The 18,833-nt window shown below is 48.2% G+C and overlaps 1 protein-coding gene across 6 annotated transcripts in view; it reads left to right on the top strand.

The window, feature by feature from the left end:
• LOC142818214 (uncharacterized) overlaps window positions 1-18,833 on the top strand; it is a 43,666-nt gene that overhangs the window by 10,158 nt on the left and 14,675 nt on the right. For 3 of the 6 annotated variants that reach the window (XR_012898283.1, XR_012898281.1, XR_012898280.1), the window contains 2 exons: window positions 4,522-4,635; window positions 12,797-18,804. Coding sequence is in view for 1 of the 6 variants with exons in the window: in XM_075912884.1 (XP_075768999.1) it covers window positions 4,522-4,635; window positions 12,797-14,457 (1,775 nt within the window). In the remaining 5 variants the exon portion in view is untranslated. Of the gene's footprint in view, window positions 1-4,521; window positions 4,636-12,796; window positions 18,815-18,833 lie in introns of those variants that run through there. The other 3 variants (XR_012898282.1, XR_012898284.1, XM_075912884.1) reach the window with 2 other exon arrangements.

Raw genomic sequence — 18,833 nt, 5'->3', positions numbered from 1 at the left:
GTACTGACATATTGGTCTCCCAACAGATGTCAGGGTAATTAAAGTTGCCCACGAGAACCAGGGCCTACTATCTGTAATCTTCTCTCAGTTGTCCAAAGAAAGCTTCGTGTACCTCATCCACCTGATCCGAGGGTCTATAGCAGACACCAACCACAACATCACCCCTGGTGCTTCCACCTCTAAATTTAACCCATAGACTCTCAACAGTCTTTTCTCCCTCTTAAGTACTAGTGCTCCAAGCAATCATACTGCTCTCTTACATACAATGCAACTCCTCCTCCTTTTCTCCCCCGCCTGTTCTTCCTGAACAGTTTATTCCGTTCCATGACAGTGCTCCAGTCATGCGAGTCATCCCATCATGTCTCCGTTATTCCATTCAAATCATAGTTCTTCGACTGGGCCAGGGCTTCTAATTCTTCCTGTTTGTTTCCCAGGCTTCTCGCATTGGTGTCCAAACACCTTAGATAAACTAATTGATTGCCCTGCCTTTTCCATCCGAACCAGGGGTCCTCCTTTGTTGCTTTTCCTCCTTGTGATTCTTCCCAGCGTCTGACTTCCTCACTTACCAGCGAACCTGGTTTAAAGCCCTTCTCACTAGGTTTGCAAGCCTGCTCGTGAAGATGCTCTTTCCCTTCTTGGTTAGGTGGATCCCATCTCTTCCTAATAATCCTTGTGCCCGGAACAGAGTCCCATGTTCGAAGAAACCGAATCCCTCTCTGCGACACCACCTACACAACCACGCATTTCCTTCCTCAGTTCAATAATCTCTACTCGGACCTTTTCCTTGAACCGGAAGAATGGACGAGAATATCACTTGTGTTTCAAATTCCTTGATCCTTCTTCCCAGTGCTACATAATCTGCTATGACCCAGTCTTGACCGTATCATTAGTTCCAACATGGAGAAGCAGGAAAGGGTAGCGATCCGAAGGTTTAATCACTCTCTGAAGACTCTCCATCACATCCTGAGTGCAAGCTCCCAGTAAGTAGCACACTTCTTGAGATAGCAGTTCTGGGTGGCAGATGGATGACTCAGTCCCTCTTAAGAGGGAGTCCCTGACCACCACCACCCATCTTCTGGGGGTTGTGTAACCCCCATCCCTAGGACTACGCATCCCATGCCTTCCGGTAGATGGTGTTCCCTTCTGATTTCTTTCCTGAGAAGTTCCTGCCAAAGCATTCTCCACCTTAGTGCCTATGGGGAGAGCCTGAAAACGGTTACTTACCTCCACAGGAACGGGGGATACCTGAGTTCGGTGCCACTAGAGGTTCTCCTTCTAGAGGTTACATGCTGCCAGTTTTCTTCCTTGTCCTGTACTGCCCGGACTGGCTCTTCAGCCTGCTGTGCTTGCAGGATTACACGCTTCCTTCTATCGAGGAAGTCTTCATCCTCTCTGATAGCACATAGGGTTGATACTTGAGCTTCCAGTCCTCTAATTTTTTCTTCCAAAATGGTGCCCAGCTTGCACTTAGTGCAGATGAAATCCCTTTTTTCTTCTGAGAGGAAAACAAACATGGCACAGCATGTGAAGGTAACAACAACAGAGCTATCACCATCTATATCTGCCTTCCTTCTGAGAGATTCCTCAGTCGTTATTAAATGCTTCCTTGAAGGGCAGGAGTGTAGTGAAAAGATGTTGCAGAATAGTGAGTGTATCTCCCCCCGCCTTTCCCAACTCCCTCTCTAAACTCCCTGTTCTCAAGCTCACTCCCTGATAGCCCGTCCCCCTGACTAAGGCTCAACCAATGAGCAGAGGTTTCTAGATTTCAAAACCTGATTAGAAGCTCATGGCTTCCACCTGCCAGCCACAGCACACACTCCATGAGGAGGGAAGGCATGGGAAGGGGAAAAAAACTCCGCCAAACACAAGCTCAGCACACAGCAAGAAAAACACAAACCACACTGCAGACAGACCACTTCCCTTAAGGGTCCTGTATTAGCTTCCTCCTTTATCTGGAGAACTCCCTCTCCAAACTCCCTGTTAACAGCTCCTGTTCGCAAGCTCCCTGGCTCGTGTGTGAGAGACTGCCCCCTCAATGCCCCCTCCCACAGGAAGCAGATTGAGGGACATAACAATAGTTCTGCTCTTCTCACAGACAATGTCTTAATGTGCTTCCCCACTATCTTGCCCATGTTGTGCCTTAGCTGGAGGTGTCAGTGGAAGGTCCCAGGCAGGAATGGCAGGTACCAGAGTTGTGGGTCTGGGTCTGGCTGCTGTTAATGCCTGCAGGGTACCACTTGTGCCAGTGGGCTGAGCCCCTGGAAGGAGAGTGCAGTTCCCAGAGTCCTTCTTTGCCTATGGCTGATCTCTGTGACATGCTGGTTCCTGCCAGTGAGAGGGGCTGGGTGCTGGGGCTGAGGGAGGGTGGATGAGGCACTTCATGCTCCTCAAATGTTCTGTGGGGGGTAGCTCTGTAGTAGATAAATATGAGTAGAGCTCTCCTTACATTTTAGGCATGGACTGGTTTCCTTTAAAAAATCCAGCTTTATTCTCTCTGGGGCTCACTTGCCTCTGTGTGCAGTGGAGATAATCATATAATCTGTCTTGTCTTTTTAGAATACAATATCTTTGGGTAGGGATCTTTTTTCCTATGCAAATGTCTGGCTTCAACCTCAAGAGACCTGTGTTCAGTTCTCTACCCTTGTCACAGACTTTCTATGTGACTTTGGTCAAATATCTTAGACTCTCTGTGTGTGGTTGCCTCTCTCTGCAATAGCTATTATAGTGTGTCCTTGTTTCACAGGGCTGGGGAAGGATACCTACACTTACGAGAGGTGATGCTCAGCTCCATATGAACACCTCGATAGCACAGTGGAATCTTGATTTACAACTGGAGTTCCCAGGTGCTGCTGGGAGTGATAATTTTGCTTTCCATAGTGGCTGCAGTGCCCTCTGAATTGCTGCTAGTGCCACCGAGTTTCGTTACAGCTGCTCAAGGGGGATCTTCCTGCAGCTCTGATGCCAGTGGCACTGGCAGGGCATGCGGCTTGCCCATGCAGCTCAGCTCAGGGTCGTCACTAAAGAAAGACCCAGGCTCCATTCAGAGGCTAAGTCACTCAGCCAGGTTTTATTGTGAAGGGAGCAGCTTACTAGAGTTCCAGCTCCTCAGCCACAGGAACAGTGAGACTTGTCCCACCCCAACAGTGGTACCAGATCAGTCAGCAACTAGAACGCTGCCCCTCAGCCAGCATAAACATGCCTCTCCTGTGACTTCTCTCATATATTGACACAAACAAGATGCAGGCTGCATTCCATGTGTTGCTACCTCCCTTAGCCTTCTGCCTGTTTATTTGAACAAAAACATCCATATCCATTATTCCTTCATCCCTTCTGATGTGTTCCTGAGCCATCTCTTAAGACTGTGTGTTTGCAGTTACTGCAGAGATTGGTGTGTTTACTGTCCTCATCGCTCAGGAATGTGCTTGCCTGGTTAGTTGGTACCCAGTGCTACCATTCTGCAAGGCCCAGCTTGTTCTAGTTAAAAAATGATGGGACATAATTAAACAAGATAATCATAGTTATCATATCAGAACATTCCCATTGACATGGCACACGACACATTTGCACAAGATTTCTTGCAGTTATGTAACCGTGGTAGCCCAATGATCTACACGGTCATATTTTAATTCTATATCATCATGAGGGGATTGTCCAAACACTAAATGATGGTCCAAGAAGGAGGAAGGCCAAAGCTGTGAGGAATGCGCTCACAAGATGCAAACATATGAAGGGTAAATTCTGTGCAGTCCAAGGAGGGCACCAAATTGAAGGCCAGGCTTGCCACAAGCCTGTGTGGCGGGGAAGCCACACAAAGGCTGCTGCTGGCAAAGTAGAACTGAGGCTGCAGAGGGGGAACTGAGCAACAGCCACAAGCACTAGAGAAGCAGCACAGACCGGAACCACCATGACCGGCCGCAGGAATGGCAGCTGTTGTGGGCAGCTGGCAGGGCCCGCACAGGCAGTCGGGATTAGGAGTCAGGAGCGTAGGCAGAGCCTGAAGCAGCCAGCCAAGGGTTCACTTAGCTGCTTAGGCAACTTTTTTTGCCTCCTTCTGGCTCTAGTAGAGCATTTGAGCAAATGAGTGGGGCAAGCTCATCCCCCCTCTCCCCAACCAGGAGCATTATGGACAGAGCCATTAGGGAGCTAGAGATCTGCTAGGTCCTTTGTCTCCAAATCCTAGTGACCTGCCATTTGGCAGTTGCAATCTGAACTATACCTATGGTTCAAGCCTTCACTAGAACTCACCTTATGAGGGGTGTGTTCCTGACCTGCCCTGGGGGGATGTAACAGGCTATGAAGGAGACTGAGTTGTACCCTAAAGAGTGCAGCAAAGCGCTCAGCTCCCCTGGGCAATAAGCTGAGGTGGGTTTGTCATGGAATTTTGAACCACCCAGAGCCCAGTCTCTTCAAGGTGGGGAAGGAGCCTCTCTGAGTGCGCTACTCAGATCCTAGTTTTGGAAGCAGTAATGGCACAGACCTTAATGAACAAGATCAGCATTTTATTAATTGCTCCCCATGCAGGATTTCCAGTCTCCAAAGATCATGTGATTGCCTGGGTGGAGCAAGGGGAAGAGCTGTGGGTTCCAGATCTCCAAGTCTGTGAGGAAGGGGAAATCATCAGCAACACTCACGCAGGTGAGTAATCAGTTAAACTCATTCAGAATCCAGTTTCTGTCTCTTTATAGCAGGTGTCACTTGTGCTTCTTTGTCGAGTAGTGTCCCCGAGCGTGCTCCGCTCGAGGTGCTGGGCTCGTCTCGACACTGCAAAGCATTTTTTGGAGGATTTTTGGTAGCAGTAGCCCTACCGGACCGTGCATGCGCAACTGCTGCCTCGCACCGCTCAGCTTAGCGCGGAATGGTCTTGTCAGTTTCCTTTTAACCATCAGATGGAGTTAGGACGAGCTCCCCCTCCTGTCTGAGGAGATTAGCTTTAGAAATAGGGTTTTTCTCAGTTTACTGTTTATTAGAGTTAGCTTAGTTGTTTTCTTGGTAGTTTCAGTTCTATTTAAAAAAAAATTCTCATCATAGTTCAAGTTTTAAGTTTCAGTCAATAGATAAAGACTATGCCAGGATCACCTGGCTTTAAGAAATGCACCCAGTGCCAGGATGCCATGCTGGCATCGGATGGGCACTCGCGGTATAAAAAATACCTTGGACAGGGACATGTGCCTCTTCAGTGCAGTCACTGCACTAAGTTGACCGCCCATACCAAGCGGGACCGGGAGCTGAGGCTGAGGGTGCTTTTATTTAACAAAGCCCTTCAGATCTCTGAAAGGACTGAGCCGTCTTCCACTGCCTCAGGACAGTCTCCGCCCAGGACCTTTAACCCCTTTGAGAGGGGGAGTGTCGGAGACAGACTGGGCACTTCTGGCGTTCTGCCGACGCATCCCATTGACAGGATGGGCAAGGGCCGCAGCTCATCAGCCCCAAACTCTGCCCGCATCAAAAACCTGGTATCGGCACCTGTGAAAGGGCCGTGAGCTGACTCAGCACTGGCAACGGCTTCAACAGCCAGTTTGAAGATGGCAATGGCTGCCCTGGCACTGGCTTATCCAGCACATGCGCAGATGAGCGCAGTTGTGCCGGCACCCGCAGCAGCGGTGCCTGCAACTGTACTTCCGCTTTCCTCAGTGCTGGAGGTGCCGACACTGGCATTGGCACCACAGGCAGGCACCATAATGCCACAGCCCTCAGTACCGACACTGCCTCCTCCGGTCCCTCAACTAACTACTCCTGTGGCACCTACTTCAACTGAGCTACAGCCAGCCTATGGAGACTGTTTCTTTACCACTCACCTCACTGCAGACAGCACCTTCTTCCCCTCTCAACTGCTCCATGCAGACCAAGGCACAACACAAGTCAAGACGGGTCTGAACACCATCGCTCACTCCAGACTGTGCTGTTTTTTCTCCTGGACCTTTGTCACCTACCTCATCATACACTGGCAGCCATCACTGCATTCCTCATTATAGATCAACAAGGGACCATTACTACAGGTCTCCTCATCACTCACCACCACAAAGATATTATCAAGCGCATTACTCTCGGTCTCCCTCCCGCTATTCCATGAGGTCTATTTCACCAAGGTCTTCAAGACCCTCAGGATATTCACATCGGTATGGAACACAAGAGGAGTATTCTCCGAGATGCTCACCGGGCTCATATCCTCACACATGGTATTATGACCGTTACTACCATGAAAGTCATTCCTCATCTGACAGGAGGTACCCGCATTCACGATCCCCGTGCCCCAGTAGACCGGTGTCTCTACGTCTTACATCATTAGAATCCCACCCTCTAACAGTTCCACCAATTCCTGCAGAGGACACTGCCTCGATCCAAACTCATGAAGAAGAGCAAGACAACCACACTCCAAATTAGGAACCTCAGAGCCCTAATTCACCTGCCCACCACTCATCTTTGTTGCCAGACGATGCAGTTTTCCCTGGAAATTTATCTCCAACTGAAGACCACAAGCAATTTCAAGAACTCTTTAAGAGGATTGCTCAATCTCAGAACATTCAAACTACGGATGTTCAACAAAAATGGCTTCCTTTACTTAAGAACTTGCAACCTTCCTAGAAATCAAAGTTGGCACATCCCTTTGATGATGCCATTTTGGAAATTGCCAACGACATCTGGCAAACTCTAGCTACATCCTTGCTGACCAGTAAACGATCGGATAAGAAATATTTCATAAGCCAGAAAGGTATGGAGTTCTTATTTGCTCACCCCCAGCCCAATTCCCTTGTCATGGATGTCGCACAACAAAGGTCCAAGACAGCACAGGCTAAAAATATCGCAAATGACAAGGAGGCCAAACACCTTGACCTCTTGGGCAGGAAAGTGTACTCTTCCGCCACTTCAGTGCTGAGAATGTGTAATTATGCAGCTCCCCTTGCAAATCACGATTTTGACAATTATTCAAAATTAGTTCTCCTTTTAGAACACTTACTGGACTCAAAGCGTCAATTTCTAAAGGTGGTAATACACAACAGCCCGAACAGCATTGCAGATCGCTCTTGACACTGCCAACCCAGCGGCGTGTGCCACAGCTATTGTCATAGTCATGCATCACGCTTCCTGGTTACATCAAGCTGCTGCCCCAAAAGATCTACTAAACAAGGTAGAAGACCTACCTTACCAAGGTAGAAGATCACCAGTCACTCTTTGCTCAGTCAACTGATCAGGTATTCCACCCAGGCAAGGATTCCAGCATGACTTTGTGAACACTAGTGACGTACACACCTCCCTGTAGACACAAGAAATACATGCCGTATAGCAAACAGAGGCCCTTCTCTTATGCAATACCTTGAGCCAGACCATATGAACAACAGAGGCCGAGACAGTGGCCGCAAAAGCAATGACAACAACCTAACAGAGCGCCCGTCCACCAGCAAGGTCGACAGCAGGTTTGACATGCTGATCGAGGGATTGTGTACCACCCCTTCGATGGAGGCTCCAGACAACATGCAAGGTTTATTCCATCATCGCCTGAGACCTTATCAACTCGGTTGGTCTCCTATAACCACCGACAGTTGGGTCCACTACATAGTTGCTTCAGGATACGTCATCCCTTTCAATTCCATTCCTCCTCCCTCCCCTCCCTTCCCTGTCCCTTTTTATAGGACCCTTCTCACGAGACTCTTCTACAACAAGAAGTCTTTTGTTTGCTTACCATAGGAGCAGTGGAGAAGTTGCCAACTCAGTTTCATGAGAGAGGTTTTTACTCTTGTTACTTCCTCACCTAGAAGAAAACAGGGAGTTGAAGGCCTATCCTGGACCTACGACGGCTCAACCATCACCTGTGGAAACAATAGTTCAAGATGGTCATGTTAGCCTCTATCATCCCATCACTTGACAAAGGGGATTGGTTTGTGTCCCTCGATCTCCAGGACGCCTATTTTCATACAACAATACATCCTGCCCACAGGCAGTTCCTTTGGTTCGTAGTAGGAGCCAATTACCATTACCGAGTGTTACCTTTCGGACTTTCAGCAGCACCACGAGTTTTTTTCAACACCCTGGCAGTGGTTGTGGCTTACCTTCGTCACCTCGACATCATGATCTTTCCATATTTGGACGATTGCGTAATAAAGGCCCCCGCGCTAGATAAAGCTGTGCCGGTGTTCGAGACTTCCGGGCTAATAATCAACATTGAGAAGTTCTCCTTGACACTGACTTACGATCTAGAATTCAGTGGCACAAGACTCGATTCTCTGACCACAAGGGCCTACTTACTCATGAAGAGGTTCCAACTAATCCAGGGTTTGGTACAGACTCTTTCAATTTCTCCCAGATCCCACATACTTACCTGTCTACAGCTGCTGAGCCATATGACAGCCACCACATGTGTGGTCCGGCATGCGAGACTCCACCTGTGCAGCCTTCAACATTGGCTGTTCACTGTTTACAAGCCCAGTACACATTGCACAAACAGGACAGTTCCTACTCAGTTGGGGAGCCCATTTGCAGCAGCATCAAGTTCAGGGTCTCTCGACGCCCCAAGAATCCTTGCAACACATACGTTTCCTTGAGTTACGAGCAGTATTCAATGCTTGCAAACACTTTCTCCACATCATGCGAGGCCTTATGATCCAGATTCTCACGGACAACATATGCACGGTGTTTAGGCAAGGAGGCGCACGTTCACGCTTCCTCTGTGCAGAAGCGTTACGTTTGTGGAACTGGGCGAATCAGCAGGGTATTACCCTGACCGCATTGTACCTTCCCAGCAAGGACATTGTTATTGCTGATACCCTCAGCAGGCACTTTCTTCCTCAACATGAATGGGAGTTGCACAACAAAGTCGTTCACTACCTATTCTATCTCTGGGGCTTTCCTGTTATAGACCTTTTTGACACCCGTCACAACAGGAAGTGCCATCAGTATTGCCTACGGGTGGGCATCAGCATGAATTCCTTGGGGGATGCCTTCCTCCTCAACTGGAATCATCACCAACTGCTCTACGCCTTTCCTCCTCTCCTGCTCATTCCAAAGGTGCTGGAGAAAATAACATTGGAGGGGGAAACAGTAATTTTGATAGCACCCTTTTGGCCCCAGCAAATGTGGCTAACACAGTTGTCGAAAATGTCAGTGGCCCAGCCACGATGACTACTGAGGCTGTTCAATTTACTGTCTCAACAATGAGGTACAATGATCCACCTGCACATCGAGCGCATGCACCTGACTGCATGGCTCCTTGCTGGCTCCAAGAGCATGAGTTAATCTGTTCTTCTTCAAGTGGTCCCCGTGGGTGCTCCACTCAAGGTGACGGGTCCATCCCAGCACCGCTGGTCGGAGGCTTTTCAGTAGCCATGGTTGGCCGGGCCGCACATGCGCAGTTCCAATCACGTGTTGTTCGCGCCCTTTCTAAAACGTCGCGCAGTCCGGCCCCTTTCCAGTTCCTCTCAACTGTTCTCAGTTGCTGGCAGAGCTCCGTTCCTTCTCTTCACAGAGATGGCTGCTCCATAAAGAAAAGTTTTAAAAATTAGTTTTCAGCATAATAATTTCTTAGGTAGTTAGTTGGAAAAAAAATTCTCCTACGGTTTAGGTAGGTAGTTAGTTGTTTACTGTTCATTCAGTTATAGTTGTTTTTTTCTGTAAGACATTTCCTAGGACCCAATATGCCCAAATCACCAGGATTTAAGAAATGCTCCCAGTGCAAAGATGCTATGCCGGCGTCTGACAGCCATGCCGCATGTATTCGCTGCCTGGGGAAATCGCATGTCCCACAGAAGTGCATACATTGTTCAAAGTTAACAGCCAGAGCGTGCAGAAACAGGGACATGCGATTGAAATTAATACTCTTTGATAAGGCTTCAGATGCAGCCCCTTAGGATCCAGCTCCAGTACAGAAAAGTAGAGCGTCATCTCCTGGGGTGCTGGCCTCAAAAAAGAAAAAAGCTTCCCCTATCCATTCCTTATCCACCATTCCACGGTCCAGGCTGAGCTGAGACAAACGGCCAAACACTTTGGGGACTATTGGGCACCCACCTAGGGACGGGGCATGGGCTAGCCCCAGAGCACCTGCACCACTAGTATGCTCAGCGTCAGTTCTGGCACTGTCATCCGCATCGAAGGCGGGGCACAAAATGGCGGCATCCTCAGAATGGGAGCGATCGGCACCGCAGACGGCACCATTAAGATCCTTGCAACGCATACGTTTCCTTGAGTTACAAGCAGTATTCAATGCTTGCAAACACTTTCTCCACATCATCTGATACGGCACCGCTCTTGGAGCTGCAGGAATCACACAACTCGGCACCGAATATGTCACCAAGAAGCCCGAGTCAACTGGCACCGAGCCCCCTTAAGGCGGCGCCGGCGGCACCGAAAGATCGACATGGGGCAACAACGATGCAGGACCCTGGAGATCATCTTGGGAGAACTCCGGAGCCGGCACCTCACAAGACCCGAGAGACGGCACCGCCCTTGGCACCATGGCAGGACCGCCACGTTTCATCAGTGTCCGTACCGGCTCTGGCCCTGGGTTCTCCTCCTTCATCCACTTCACATTCACCAATACTAGTGACAGATGATAATGACCATCCTCCTGCTGAGGCTACTCATAACGTTACTTCAGTCCCCACAAAAGTGGCTAGGAAATCAGCACTGAGAATATCTTCGCTGTCTCCATCGCCAGTATTTTCACCAGCACCCTCTCCATCACCTCTCCTCCATTACTTGCCGCACGGCAGATCTCAATCCGGGATTGAGCTTCGGTACCGGCGCAGTCCTCCATCACCAAGATGGTACTCGAGATCCCATCATACTCATGTCTACAGACATGGTCCACCTCACCACCAGACCTTACCTCATAGGTCTCAGTCTCCCACATGCTCCCTGCCTAGATCCTATCGGAGCAGACACGACAGTTCTTATTCCTCTAGAAGATCATCACCGGGGTATTCCGATTACCTGTTATGGGTCTTACTGCACTCCCTATAGCCATGGCACATCACGCTCATGTTCTCATTTGTGCTGCTGCCACTTATCCTCTAGCAGACAGCACTCACCACCTGTCTATTCACAGCAGAGGGCCCCTTCTCCGGGACCAACTCCTAACATCCCATCGCTCCCACCACAATTATCTGAGCCAGAAGAGGGATGGATTACGGACACTGAGGAGCAGCCACAAGATCTTCCACTGGCTGACCTTTCTTCATCATCCCTCGATGAGGCCGTCTTCATAGGGGACACCTCACCCCCCGATGATATGCACGAGTTCCAAGACCTGTTTAAAAGGGTTGCAGAATCACCGGACGTTCAGTTGTCAGCAGTCCAAACTAAGCCATACAAGCTGTTAAAGAATTTCCACCCTAGGCAACAGTCCAGAGTCACTTTGCTTATTGACAAAGCAATTCTGGAGTCAGCCTCAGAGATTTGGCATACTCCAGTTTCGACCACACCAACATCTAAAAGAGTAGAAAAGAGGTACTTCATTCCATCGAAGGGATCAGAATTCCTCTTCAGCCACCCCCAGCCAAACTCACTGGTAGTGGATGCAGCCCTGCAAAGAGCTAAGAACCCATAGGTGAAAAGCATGGGAGTAGATAAGGATGCCAAGGAGCTTGACATCTTTGGCAGAAAAGTCTATTCATCTTCCACACTGCTCCTCTGCATTGCGAACTATGCAGCACTGTTGTCCAATGACAGACATGGCACACAGCGTTTCTGAAACTGACAAAAACATCATTACAAGCAATCATACAGGAAGGTTACATGTGCTCAAGGGCGGGCCTTCTGATTGCTATGGACGTTGCAGATATTGTGGCCCGCTCTGTAGCAACTGCTGTGTCTATGAGAAGGGTTTCATGGCTAGCACCAGCAGGGACACCTAAGGATCTACAGGCCAAAGTGGAAGATCTCCCCTTTGATAAGCTCAAGTTGTTTGCAGAGAAAATATATGAGGTCCCCCACACAGGCAAAGACTCGCAAACAACATTACGCACACTCGGGATGTATGTTCCCCCATTCCGACGCAGAAAATATTTTACATATCAACAACGATATGATTTCCAGTTTAATAGGCAGCAGAACCATCCTTTTGATCAGGTGCACGCACCCCAAACAGAGGCCGCAGCGCAGATGCCCCCAGCCACCTCATCCAACTAATTCATCAACATGTAAGCAGCAAGTTTGATTTCTTTGTCGAGGGCATGCACATACCAATCGTAAACACTGTTGCCACCAAACCCATTTTTCACCATCCTCTACGGCCCTATTACCACCAATGGACTGAAATAACATCCAACAAATGGGTATTGGAGATTGTAAGGAAAGGTTTCACCATCCCCTTCATTTCCCTTCCTACCACCACATCATCAACCCCGTCTCTCTTCAGGGACCAATCTCATGACACCCTCCTACAGCAAGAAGTCTACCGCCTACTTGCTATTGGGGCAATATAGAGGGTCCCAAATGAGATCAGAAGAAGAGGGTTTTATTTGCAGTACTTCCTAACGCAAAAGAAAACAGGCAGTTGGAGGCCCATCCTCGGTCTTCGTGGTCTGAATTGTTACCTTCGAAAACTGCACAAGGTGAGTAACTCTCTCATTTTCATCAAGTCTAACTGTGACCGTTCAGTGTGTCTTCAACTCCAGTCAGAGCATTGTGGGTGGGGGAAGGCTGGATTCTTTCCTATGTGGAAGGGTTGTGAAGAAGGATGATGAACTCAGCTCATGATTATTCAACCATTATTTGAGTGTGTTTCCTTTTTCTGTTCCTCTTTCAAAGTTTTCCTTTCAGTTCATCATAGAGAATAACTCCTGTCTGGATTCTTTCTCTATCCCAGCAGGTGATGGGATGGTGAATGAGAACAGTCTTCAGCAGGAAGGATCAGAGCGAATGGCTCCAAGTGGGATGTTATTAGGAAGATCTAAAGGCCATGTTTTGCAGAGTCTTGAGCAGGGAGAGACCTGTGAGAGTCAGCATAGCCCAGAAATGCAGCAGGGAAACCATCCAGGAGAAGGACAGGGTAAATCCAGTCATAGAAGCATAGGGAAGAAAAGAAACAAAATCGTTCAACGGAAAATCTTCCATCAACAGTCACCCTGCACTTGCAGTGACTGTGCAACTCTTATTGAACATGAAAGAACCCACACAGGAGAGAAGCCCTTCAAATGCTCTGACTGTGGGAAAAGCTTCAGTAAGAGTTCAGCCCTTGTTAGACATAAGAGAACCCACACAGGGGAGAAACCCTTCACCTGTTCTGACTGTGGGAAAAGCTACAGTTGCAGCTCACACCTTGTTAGACACAGGAGAACCCACACAGGAGAGAAACCCTTCAGCTGCTTCAACTGCGGGAAAAGCTTCAGGGAGAGCTCAGCCCTTGTTACCCATTGGAGAACCCACACAGGGGAGAAACCCTTCACCTGCTCTGACTGTGGGAAAAGCTACAGTTGTAGCTCACACCTTGTTACCCATAGAAGAACCCACACAGGGGAGAAACCCTTTACCTGCTCTGAGTGTGGGAAAACCTTCAGTAAGAGTTCAAACCTTGTGAAACACAGGAGGACGCACACCGGAGAGAAACCTTTCAACTGCTATGACTGTGGGAAAAGCTACAGTTGTAGCTCACACCTTGTTATTCATAGGAGAACTCACACAGGAGAGAAACCTTTTAGCTGCTCTGATTGCGGGAAAAGCTTCAGGGAGAGTTCAGCCCTTGTTACCCATAGGAGAACGCACACAGGGGAGAAACCCTTTACCTGCTCTGTGTGTGGGAAAAGTTTCAGTAAGAGTTCAAACCTTGTGAAACACAGGAGGACGCACACTGGAGAGAAGCCTTTCAACTGCTATATCTGTGGGAAGAACTACAGTTGCAACTCATACCTTCTTATCCATTGGAGAACCCACACAGGGGAGAAACCCTTCAGCTGCTCCGACTGTGGGAAAAGCTTCAGAGGGAGCTCAGATCTTGTTACCCATAAGAGAACTCACACAGGGGAGAAACCCTTCAACTGCTCTGACTGTGGGAAAAGCTTCTATCAAAGATCACAACTTGTTACCCATAGGAGAACTCACACGGGGGAGAAACCCTTCAGCTGCTCTGACTGTGGGAAAAGCTTCCATCAGAGATCACATTTACTTAACCATAGGAGAACCCACACAGGGGAGAAACCCTTCAGCTGCTTGGACTGTGGGAAAAGCTTCAGGGAGAGCTCAGATCTTGTTACCCATAGGAGAACCCACACAGGGGAGAAACCCTTCACCTGCTCTGAGTGTGGGAAAAGTTTCAGTAAGAGTTCAAACCTTGTTATCCATTGGAGAACCCACACAGGGGAGAAACCTTTCAGCTGCTCTGACTGTGGAAAAAGCTACAGTTGCAACTCATACCTTGTTACCCATAGGAGAACCCACACAGGAGAGAAACCCTTCATCTGCTCTCACTGCGGGAAAAGCTGCAGTCAGTGCTTCTGCCTTACTAACCATCAGGTAATACATAGAAAATAGCTACCCCATAACAGCTCTGATTGCAGAAAAGGCTTCATAAACCAGTGCAACTTTGTTAAACATAAAAGAATCCACAGAAGAGAGAAACTATTCAGCTGCTCTGACTGTAGGAAAAACTTCAGTTAGAGCTGAAATCTTGTTAGAGATTGGAGAACCCACAGGGGAGAAACCCTATAACCTGAGTTCCTTTTAAGCTGTGTGGTCATGCCACAGCCTATTCAAGGCCATGTGAGCTCATAGGGCTTGAGGAGGGGGGAAATATCTCAACCCTGGCCGAGACCTGCTGTGGCCAGAGGCCTATCCCTCAGCCCCAAAGCTGCCATGGCAAGGAGCGGTGTCTCTTTTAGGGATGTTAAATATTGGTTAATTGAATAGTTGATTAACCTCATGAATTGTTATCCATTAGTCAACTAGTCTAGTCCCCATCTGTGGGGCTGGCAGCTAGCATACTCTGGCCCCACTCCCAGGGAGCCTCTTGCCACCTCATACTGCTGACTCTGTATCAGAGACAGCAGTCGGGATGCCAGGTTAGAGCTGGTTCATGAGGGGGAGCCAGTTTAAAAACTCGTGGACCAACTCCCTACCACCCTGCACTGCTACCTCTGAGACAGAGGCAGCAATCCCTGTCCAGTGGGGGGGGGGGTGGTGTCTGAGCTCCCAGACAGCGCAAGCCAGAACTGAGCTGGGCTGCCTAGCCGCCTAACTCCTAATACCCTTTAAATTCAGAGCTGCAGCAGGGGTAGGTCCCAGACTCAGTTCAAGCCAGGAGTGAGCTGGGCTGCTGGCCAGCCTGCTAAAAAAATTTGCTGGCAAGGAGCAGGGAGTAAATGCATATAGTCTGTAGAATTAACCTATAAGCTTTTGCTTATTGGTTAATCGACTATACTATTACACTCCTAGTCTCTTCCCCATCCCCTTTCACAATAGCATCTGAGCTGGGGGAGAGAGCTTGCGGAAATCTCTCTGGGATGTAGCCTTTCAGTGGTCTACATGTCTATCCCCTCCATCTTTGAAATCACACCCCCAGCTGGAACCCTTTACCAGTGTTCCTGCTAAGAATTTTGTCTCATGCACCAGTATTGATATCATGTGTGCTTGTTTGGATCTCACACACGTATTTTTTTATACACACACTCTCTCTCTCTTAAAACTAGCTGGTTTGGCACCCAGTCTCACTCCCACCAAGCCTTGCTCCCACCATTCCTGCATCTATGGGCTCCCTTACCCCGTAACCTCATCCTGTGCACCCTTTATCTCCAATCCTGCATTGTGCCCTCTTTGCCCATACTTCTGGACAGGGTCCTCTTCATCCTAAACTCTTCACTTTCCTCCCCGTCTAATCCAAAGTGTAGTAATCTATAAAGCATAAAAAAATGAGTGCATCATCCCTCACCATTGACTCTCTAAAGCTCATTCTGTGGTTGCCATTAAGTGCGTCTAGGTGTGAAATACATATCACAAGTATCACCAGCTCTCCTGATCTTGGCATGAGTCTGGCAATATTTGGCATTTTATGAACTTATAAGCTGCTGGATACTGAAAGCTGGGAAATAAGGTTAATTCTCTTTACTGACTCAGGGGAAAAAAAGGCAAAAGTGCCCAAAATGTAACCTTGTCAGGGCACAAGCAGAGGGGTGTGTTCATGCCCCTCCCCCATATGCCATTGTCCTCAGGATGGGAGAGTGTCCTTAAAACAGGCAGATCTCTAACTAAGGGCAAGCTGAGAAGTAAGGATGTTGAAACAGCTACCTGGTTAAACAGTAGCATTCAAATCAGTTAACTGTTTCAACTCAAGTCCTGCTGTCTAGCCCCACCCATGGCTGTGGGGTCCATCAGTGGTCAGGGTCTTGCTGCCTGGCCCCGCTGTGGCTGTGGCTTCCCTGGCCCTTGCCACTGGTATTAATTGGCAAGGCCTGGTTAACCAGTTAACATCCCTACCTAGAAGCCTGACACTCCAACTACACTGATTACCCCTCCAATTAATTCTCCCCAACCCAAGAAGTACCTATTATACCAGGCAGGAGATAATATAAAGGCCTTCTTAGTGAATTTTCAAAGGGCCTGCCTGGGGTACAACTCCCCAAAGTCGAGTACATGATGGAGCTCAGGCCACAATTCAGTTGACCCTTAGCAGACATGGCAGCTGAAATGCCTGGGGAAAACATGAATAATTACGAACTTTTTAAGTAAGAGGCCACAATTAGGATGGGGCTCATCATTGAACATGCCCGTCACCATTTGGTCCTGCCTAGAGCAGGGGGCTGGACTTGATGACCTTCTGAGGTCTCTTCCAGTTCTATGATTCTATGATTTCAGAGCCCTAAAAGGGAAACCAGATGTGGCATTACCCTAACATGCTTATCAGATTTTTAAAACACTGGGACACATGGATATCAGGAGCAAATATTAAGACTATGGAAGAGACAACTCTCCTGATGAAAATGGAACAGTTCCTGGAGGGTCTTCCTAAAGATCTCCAAAGATACATCCAAGATGGGAAGCCCAACACCATAACAAAGGTGGGAAGAACCAGAGCCAGGTGACTGATGGTGATGGAGGGAAAAGAATCCTGACAAGCATTTGAGGGTGTACCAGAAGGGGCACCCATGGAGAACCACCACCAGGGACAAGCCAAGGGAGGCAACAGCCACTCTCTCATCACACAACCTCATTCTCTAGCAATCCACCTTGCTCCAGTGACAAGCCAGCTGGGCGATATTTTAAACATAATGAGTTGAGGCACATGAAAGCTGACTGCCCCAAGAGCACCACCAAAGTGCAATTCATTGCACTGGGGTCAAACCAAGAGGCCTCAAGCCCAGATGTCTCCTGGATACCCTCAGAGCAAAGGGAAACTGAGTGTGAGTGAGAAGATGGTTATTGCCTGGAGAGACACTGGAGCACAGGTGTCTGCAATCCACCAGTCCCTAATGGACCCTGAACTCATCAACCCAGAGTCTAAAGTAATTGTTCAACTTTTGAATCCAGACTCTTTTGACCTGCCTACATCCACGTTGCCTGTTACATACAAGGGCTGTCAGGAACTTGGATTATCCCTTTCCTATGCTGGTGGGAGAGCACTTAGCTAACTATCTGAGACAAGCTTAGAAGGTGACAGTGGTTACCCGCAGCAGAGTTAAGCAGGCCTCCAGGCCTAGCCCCATCCTTGAACCATTTACAGGGGTCCAATCTATATCTCCTAATACCCCAGAGCCAGAAACAGAGATGGAGATGGTAGAGCCAGATCCCAGACTGGTATCTATAACAGCAGCAGTAGATCCACTGACAGACCTGACCAGAAAAAAAGCAACCAAATGCAATAAAGTGGACTAGGAAGTGTCAGGAAGCTTTCAAGTAGCTTAAGACTGCTATTATGTCTGATGCTGTCCTATAGGCCCCAGACTGACAAACCTTTCTTTGTCACTATGGATGTGTCAGTACGTAGTATGCGGGCAGTTTTGATGCAAGCAGGTCCAGATCAATTCCACCCTATTTTGTTTTTCATTAAAAAACTCTCTGAGAGGGTAAGCCACTTGTCTGTCTCCGAGAAGGAAGGCTACACTATTGTATATGCAATTAGAGAAGCTATGATCATATATTTGGGGATGACACTTTCATCTGCAGACTGACCATTCTGCTCTGAAGTGGCTTCACACACTCAAACAGACTAACAAGAAACTCCTTTAGTGGAGTTTGGCTCTCCAAGACCTTGACTTTGACATACAAATCTCAGGAGCTTCTAACAAAGTGGTTGATGCACTCTCCTATGAAAGTTTTCCAGCCTAAGCCAGTTAAAACTCTCCTTTTAAGTCACTGTATTTCATGCATGCAGGGGATCTTGTTTCATTCTTTGTGTATTCACTAGTGAATTTAGTGTGTGAATTTAGTGTGTGAAAACATTTTGTTTTCTCCTAAACCTCCAGAAAAGAAATCACAGCCAACATGGACCAACCAGTCCAGCACTATTTGTGATTTGAGAGGTGTGTGATAGAGAGGAGTGCTAGCCTTTTCTCAACATCCCAGCATTCTGTAACCAAAGGGTTAAACTAGAAAGTGTTGACAGGAAGCCTGAAGAACCAATAAAAAGAAAATATTGACATTTGAATTGGAAGAGATACCTGCTTGCTGTTTTACTTTGTGTGCGTTTTAAGCCAGGAGCTGGGGGAACAAAGTAAATTGAACCAGGCACAATTGCCAAAGAATATGGGGCATGGAAATAGACTGGACTTTGGAGCATGGGCATGTGAGTAGATAGGAAATGTGATCAGGTTATTTTCTTTGTTTTGTTGTATAGTTAAACTTCTGTGTGCTAAGTCCATGTCTTTCCCCGAAACACACACAGGGTATGTCTACACTACCCCCCTAGTTCGAACTAG

Source organism: Pelodiscus sinensis, chromosome 31 (genome assembly GCF_049634645.1).
Source record: "Pelodiscus sinensis isolate JC-2024 chromosome 31, ASM4963464v1, whole genome shotgun sequence".
NCBI lineage: Eukaryota > Metazoa > Chordata > Testudines > Trionychidae > Pelodiscus > Pelodiscus sinensis.
This window is presented reverse-complemented; position numbering and strand designations above follow the sequence as displayed.